This window comes from Mus caroli, chromosome 17 (assembly GCF_900094665.2).
Source record: "Mus caroli chromosome 17, CAROLI_EIJ_v1.1, whole genome shotgun sequence".
Taxonomy (NCBI): domain Eukaryota; kingdom Metazoa; phylum Chordata; class Mammalia; order Rodentia; family Muridae; genus Mus; species Mus caroli.
In genome coordinates this window covers 53,745,933-53,752,852 of record NC_034586.1, presented here as the reverse complement: position 1 = coordinate 53,752,852, position 6,920 = coordinate 53,745,933, and the positions used below count along the sequence as shown (strand labels likewise).

Below are 6,920 nucleotides of genomic sequence, written 5' to 3'. Positions count from 1 at the left end.
TGTATAGCCCTGGCTGTCCTGGAACTCAGTTTATAGACCAGGCTGGCCTCGAACTCAGAAATCTGCCTGCCTCTGCCTCCCGAGTGCTGGGTTTAAAGGCGTGGGCCACCAGACTGGCTCATCAAGTCCTATTTATACCCTCTAAACCTCACACGTTCTCCAAGGGTCTTTCTTGCCTCAACACTCCACCAATCAGCATGAGTCCAAGGAAGCTGCAAGAAACTGCGGCACACCACCAGAAGACTTTCGGTGCTCTTTTTCTCTCTATAGAGTCCCTGTGAGACCCCGGCTTAGAGCGTTTCTCCCTGGGAGGTAAAGCCCCTGAATGTTCCCCTAAGCCTGTTCTCCCTGATCTCTAAAAATACAACCAGAAAGAAGCTCTTTGTTCTCCTTAGCCAGCAAAAAGCCTTTTTGTTTCTATGCCTTACAACCAGAGATACGATAATTGTAATTTTACCAAGGACACCCGGCAGAAAAGAGCTGTAGCCAACTCTCCTCCCAACTCCTCCCAACTCTTCCCAACTCCTCCCAACTCCTCTCAATTCCTCAGCTAGCTGTTAAAAGCCCCCTACTGTCACCACACTCTGGGTGGAACTCCCCTGCCCTGCACGGCACAAGGAGGAGTTCGTCCTCAGCTAGCTGATAATAAAACCTCTTGCAGTTTGCATCAGGTGTGGTTTTCTCTTGAGTCATTGGGGTGCTGGCCAGCTCATCCCGGGACTTGAGCGGAGACCCAGCTTCAGGGGTCTTACATCCCGACAAAGGTAGCATGTTGTTAGCAAAGATCCTTCATCACGTGTCCTTTCACGTGCTTGCTTTAGCAGAACATCCCCTCTGCTGTGTCTGCTTCAGCTAAACGTTCCTGCCTTAGTCTATCACCTGTGTCCACTTCAAGAAAACACTCCTTCACATGTCTGCCCTAGCAAAACACCATCAACACAACCGACTTTCCAAAGAACCCTTAAGTTTCCACTTCAGGACCTGTATCCGCTGAGCCATATCCCCAGCCTACTTCATATTTTTAAAAAGGTTTGTTTTGTTTTAATGTATGTGTCAGGGGACGATATGTGCACAGGTGCCCATGGAAACCAGAGTTGCCAAATACTCCTAGAACTGGAATTTCAGATCATTTTAAACCATTTGACATGGGTGCTGGGAAGTGAGCCCTCTCTCTGGGATAGACACACTCAACCTCTGAGATGTCTCTCCAAACCCATGTTAATCTCACTATACCTGAATTGCAGGAGATTAGATCCAGGGGCCACTGACCAACACGTTCTCCCCAAAACAGAATCTGAAGGTGGTGGTAGCCTCTAGCTGGGCCAGCTCAAACCCATTTCAGAGGCAATCTCTCCCTGGTACCCTCTCCTGTAGTAAGCATCTCAACTTCAGAAAAACGTGTTCCAACATTTCATCAAATAGTCTGGATTCTGGGTAAAATAGACTTCCGTGAAGAACACACAGCACTCTTGGGGTGCCCAGAGAAGGTCCAGAAGAGAGGACAGCAGAGACAGGAGAGATACAAGCCCCAGGCCTGCCAGGCTGGGGCAGCTGCTGCCCAGCTTCGCACCTCCCGCTTCAAGTGTTTTCTCGCCTCTGCCGGTTCTAAGTAAACTCTCAGCTGCTCACTCTGCTACCCTATCTCACGTGGCAAAGAGGCTAGGACAAAGTGGAGGCCACCTGAAAGCACCAGGCCTGGTTGTCTGCCTGTTCATTCTTTATTGTCCGAAAGCTTCATATATTTGCAAAATGAATTGTAGTCATGCCCACCCCCTTTCCCCTCTCTAATCCACTCCCCTCCTCCTCCTGCTGAACATTTTCTTCCAAGCAAGTTCTGCTTCAATCGCCACTGCCTTACAGGCTTTTGAGTCTCTTTCTGTGTGGGCTGCACTGAATCATGGGCAGGAAGCTGGTTTTCTGGGGCAATGGCAACTTACTGGTGGCCACAACACTGAAGAAAGTGATCTTCCTTTCCCAGTGGCCAGAACTGCCCAGAAAGCCTCAGGGAGGGGCAGAATCTCATGGCCCAGCCCCTATCAAGGCCAAACCATTCGGGGACATCTTGTGCTAATTACCACAGCTGAGTTAAGTGTAGGAGTGCAATGGCTGTGTCCACTTTCAGGTAGGATCATTGTCTCAGTCTCCGGGTGACATGGATGGGGGGGGGGGCGGCAGTAGCTAATCAATATGCTAGCTATCGAGACCAAGCCAAGTGTGGTGGCTCACACCAGCAATCTAGTAGTCCTGCGGTCAGAAGGATGTTAGAGGCCAGCCTGGGCTACATGACAAGTTTGACACCTGCCTGAGCTACTTGAGGAAGTGAAGGTCACCATGGACACTGTGGCAAATTCTAGGCCAGCCTGGGCTCTACGGTGAGTTCCAATGTGAGTTGTTTATAATGGCCCCCATGGAAGAGCCTACAATCGTGTCCAAATATTTTGGGAAGCACAAGGGATCCCTGGATGCGGATGCTTCCTGATTTCCTAGCATCCAGCCCAATACTGAACCTCTAATAGATGCTCAGTGAATGGTTTGTCGAATGAATGAATGGGCACCGAGCAGCAAGAGCAGGGGCTGAGTGCCCAATCGGAAGCTTAAATATTCTGTGCCTGAGGGACAGGCCTGCTTCAGCCTGTCTGTGGGATGGCAGAAGGTGCCAAAAGCTCCAGGGGATTTCCCTGCCCTCCGAGAAGAGGCCCAGTTCTTCCCCTGCGTCGGACATCCCCGAGGTTCTAAGGGCAGGTCAAGGCAGGCAGAAGCTTCAAAAGCTCGGCTGAGGAGGCTACAGCTTCCCGCTGCCTTCTGGCCGCTGCTTCCGTGCAGGGATGCCGGAGGAAGGTCGCTCTTGCCCCTGGGTTCGCTGGAGCGGGACCGCGTTCCAGCGCCAATGGCCATGGCTGCTGCTGCTGCTGGTGTTTATTACTGTGATTTGCTGTTGGTTCCATTGTAGCGGACTACTCAGTAAGCAGCAACAGAGGCTGCTGGAGCAACCTGAGGTGAGAGGAGGAGAGAAATAAGAGACGGAGAGCATCCAGGTGCCCTTCGCTGGAGGGGACCAGACAGGCACTGGGACGGTATGCCTAGCGGATGCGCTAAAGCACAGGCAAAGGACGCGAACGGGGCGGGGGGCGGGGGAGCGGTGGTGGTGGTGCGCAAAATCGGAATGAGATGGATCGTAAAAATGAGACAGAGAGAGGACAGGAGAGGCCGACTATGGAGGCCAGGCCGGCCCCAGCTGCCCAGGAACAGACGAGGGATCCCGGACTGGGAAAGTTGTCACCTTGAGCGGCCGGGAGGATTTGGTCCCCTGACTTTCCCTACCATGCCCGAGATTGACGCACACGTTGTTGGGGGCTTACCTAGCTGGTGCTGAGGGGATGGAAGAGATCCCCAGCCGCCTGTGGCTGAAAGGCCAGGCACCGCCCACATGCATCTTTGGAGAAGTAGTGGGAAGAGTGGCATGAGCCCCGGGTTCCAGGAAAGACAAACACTTAAATTGTTTGGGCGATCTTGTTACTTTGTGTGAGGCCTGAAACTTCTCGCGGGCCTCTATAAGACTTTACGCAAATAAAAATCAACGAAAACAATCTCAAATTGGGCCAAAGGGATGCAGGATGGACTGCAGCCTGACAGCACATGGGATCAGAGAGCCCTTCAAGCCCCAGGCTCTAATGTGCTTTCTCTATTTTCTGGTATTTTCTTCCAGCCGCACATAGCTGAGTTACAGCTGAATCTCACAGGTAAGGCTGGCTGGGAATCCATCCAGTGGGATGGGTGGAGGATGGACACAGGAAAGAGCAAGGAGGGAGGAAAAGAAGGCAGGAGGGGATGGAGGGACTGAGGGAGGGAGTAAGAGCAGGAGGGAGCGAGGGAGGGACATATGAAGGGAATAGTCTGAGTTGGCTGAGCGTAAACCCAGCATCCAGGAAGCCCCTGATTTCATCCTCAGCACCACATGAGGCTGTCAGCCCAGCACTAGCGTAACAGAGACAGAAGGTTCAGACCTTCAAGAGTTCAAACTCATCCTTTGCAACATTGGGAGTTTGAAGCCAACCTGAGTTACTATGAGATGTGGCTCAGTAAGTTGAGCACTGCCCCGAACTCACAAAGCCCTAGCACCTCTTAAACCCAGTGTGGTGGTGCACACCTGCCATCTGAGCACTAGAGATGTGTAAGCAAAAGTACCTGGCATTCATAATCAGAATTCAAGGCCTGCCTGGGCTATAGGGGGCCTTGTCTCAAAAGAAATTGAGAAAGGGAGAAAGAAAGGAGAGAAGGAAGAAAAGAAGGTGCAAGATGCTGGAGTAAAACAGGGGCATGATCTCAGGAGCATCCTGCCTTGTTTAACCTCTCCTCCCCTAGTGATCCAGCTGTTCCTATTCCTTTGTTTCCTTAACCCACTTCTAAAAGAGCAGGCTGCATCTTAGTGAAAAGGGCAATGAGGAGCTGGGGGCCCGGGATGGCTAAGGCATGGAGCACCTGCCTAGAATCCCAGTCTGAGGGGCTAGGATGTCAGCGGCAGAGGACTTACAAAATGTATGAGACACTCTGGGTTCCAAGACTCCCACCAAGAAAACACAAATGCTGAAATATAGACAGAGAGTTAAAGCAAGGTGGTGCTGTGTCACGCTGGGATTGTATGCCTCCTTCAAAGTGAGACCCTATGGGATATGGTGAGGCACATCTGTCGTTCTAACACTACGGGACTGAGGCTGAGGCATTGCAAGCTCCAGGTCAGCTCAAGCTACAGCAAGATTTTTTGTCTCAACATTTGAAAATAAACTTCTAGTAATAACATTTATTAGTACTTAGATAAGAATCTTGGATCTTGACATTAATAACTAAATAACCATAACTTTAATAAATACATCCTGTCTGGGCACACTGGTTATTCTAGTAAGCAGTTAGCAGACTAAGGCAGAATCATGAACTTACGACTACCCTAGTCTGTATAGCTAGGTCCGTCTCAAAATCAATAACTAATTAAACGGATTTTCTCTTTCTCCCTCGGCTATTTGTTGAGGTTCCCTCTGGGCAGCTGGTTTAAGCTGCTCTAATCAGGAATTAAGATATTTGACTCAACCATTCTGTTACATTTTTAAATTACTGGAACAAAAATAACAGAACAAAATAATACACAAACGCAACTTAAGAGAGAAGGCATGTAGGCAGGAGGCTGCTACCAATGGTCACTTCACATCCTCAGTCAGAAAGTAGCAAGATGAAAGCTAGTGTTCTGCAGGGCGGTGGTGGCGCATGGCTTTAATCCTAGCACTTGGGAGGCAGAGGCAGGTGGATTTCTGGGTTCGAGGCCAGCCTGGTCTACAGAGTGAGTTCCAGGACAGCCAGGGCTACACAGAAAAACCCTGTCTAGGAAAGGAAAGGAAAGGAAAGGAAAGGAAAGGAAAGGAAAGGAAAGGAAAGGAAAGGAAAGGAAAGGAAAGGAAAGGAAAGGAAAGGAAAGGAAGCTAGCGTTCAAGCACTTTCTCCTTTGTATTCAGTCCAGGACCCCAGCCTGTGGAAGGCCCCCCACCACACTCAGGGTGAGTCATCTCACCTCAGTTAATACCATTTATATAACTGGTGAAAGATGAGCTCAGAGATGGTGATTCTAGACTAAGGCAGCTGACAATTTAGTGAGCCATCACAAGGATAGTAACAATTTTTGTAGGTCCCTTCTTCATCCTGGTAGATGGCCTAACGTGTATCCAGTCCATGAGCAATTTTTCCCTCACCCAGGAAACCCTTTTGGTCTCAGAAGACCCAGGGTATTGCTGGAGACAGCAAGAGGGTGTGAGACTTGGGCTGGGCTCAGAGGCAGCTCCGGGCATCAATCAGATCTGCAGAGTGATAACTGTTGCAAACCTGCACCAGTCTTGAGCTTTCCAGACACCATGTCCTGTGGCTCTCCCTCTTGGATTGTCTGTCCATCTGACTTCTCATACATGTATAGTTGCATCTCTATGGCATGTCTGTGAGTGTGTGTATGTGTGTGTACACCTCTCATTCTCTCTCCATCTCTACCTAACTTTTTCCATCTCTCGGTCTCTCCCACATCTTGTGTGTCTATCCACCTCCCTCTTTTTTTCTTCTCCCCTGTTTAACTTCGATTCTCATTCCACTTAACTTCTGTCCCCAGTTCCTCGGAAGGACCCCACACTGCGCTGGGGAGCAGGCCCAGCCTTGGGAAGGTCCTTCACACACGGACCAGAGCTGGAGGAGGGCCATCTGCGTATCCATCAAGATGGCCTCTACAGGCTGCATATCCAGGTGACACTGGCCAACTGCTCTTCCTCAGGCAGCACCCTGCAGCACAGGGCCACCCTGGCTGTGGGCATCTGCTCCCCCCCTACGCATGGCATCAGCTTGCTGCGTGGGCGCTTTGGACAGGACTGTACAGTGACATTACAGCGCCTGACATACCTGGTCCACGGAGATGTCCTCTGTACCAACCTCACCCTGCCTCTGCTGCCGTCCCGCAACGCTGATGAGACCTTCTTTGGAGTTCAGTGGATACGCCCTTGACCACAACTCCAGGATGACTTGTGAATATTTTTTTTTCTTTTCAAGTTCTACATATTTATAAATGTATATAGTACTCATATCCGTTGGTTAATACTTCCTTCCATCTCCCCTTTGCCTCTCCGCACTGTTGGGTTTCAGGCCCTTTTTAACATATCAAAGTGGACCTGGCTTCCAGGTTCTCCAAGCATCCCTCAGTTAAGTTATCCCCTGTTACAGAGTACTACTGGCATACCTGACCCTCTACCCTGAACTTTCCAGCCTAGGGTCTGGGCTTACCCTTCCCCAGAGGAACACTTCCCTATATAATTCAGATACTGTGCGTGCATGTTCTCTTCTTCTTCTTCTTCTTCTTCTTCTTCTTCTTCTTCTTCTTCTTCTTCTTCTTCTTCTTCTTC

General features: G+C 50.2%; 1 protein-coding gene across 1 annotated transcript; it reads left to right on the top strand.

The window, feature by feature from the left end:
* Window positions 1-2,649: 2,649 nt before the first annotated feature.
* Cd70 (CD70 molecule) lies at window positions 2,650-6,604 on the top strand. The gene is made up of 3 exons (XM_021150049.1): window positions 2,650-2,996; window positions 3,707-3,740; window positions 6,140-6,604. The coding sequence occupies exons 1-3, from the start codon at window positions 2,826-2,828 to the stop codon at window positions 6,523-6,525; spliced, it is 591 nt and encodes a 196-aa protein (XP_021005708.1). The 5' UTR covers window positions 2,650-2,825; the 3' UTR covers window positions 6,526-6,604.
* Window positions 6,605-6,920: the final 316 nt, after the last annotated feature.

Excerpts from the sequence above, each read along its gene's own strand:
- Cd70 (XM_021150049.1), top strand. The coding sequence starts at position 2,826 with ATGCCGGAGGAAGGTCGCTCTTGCCCCTGGGTTCGCTGGAGCGGGACC. Across the intron at positions 2,997-3,706 it reads GGCTGCTGGAGCAACCTGAG|CCGCACATAGCTGAGTTACA; the intron begins GTGAGAGGAGGA and ends ATTTTCTTCCAG. Across the intron at positions 3,741-6,139 it reads GTTACAGCTGAATCTCACAG|TTCCTCGGAAGGACCCCACA; the intron begins GTAAGGCTGGCT and ends TTCTGTCCCCAG.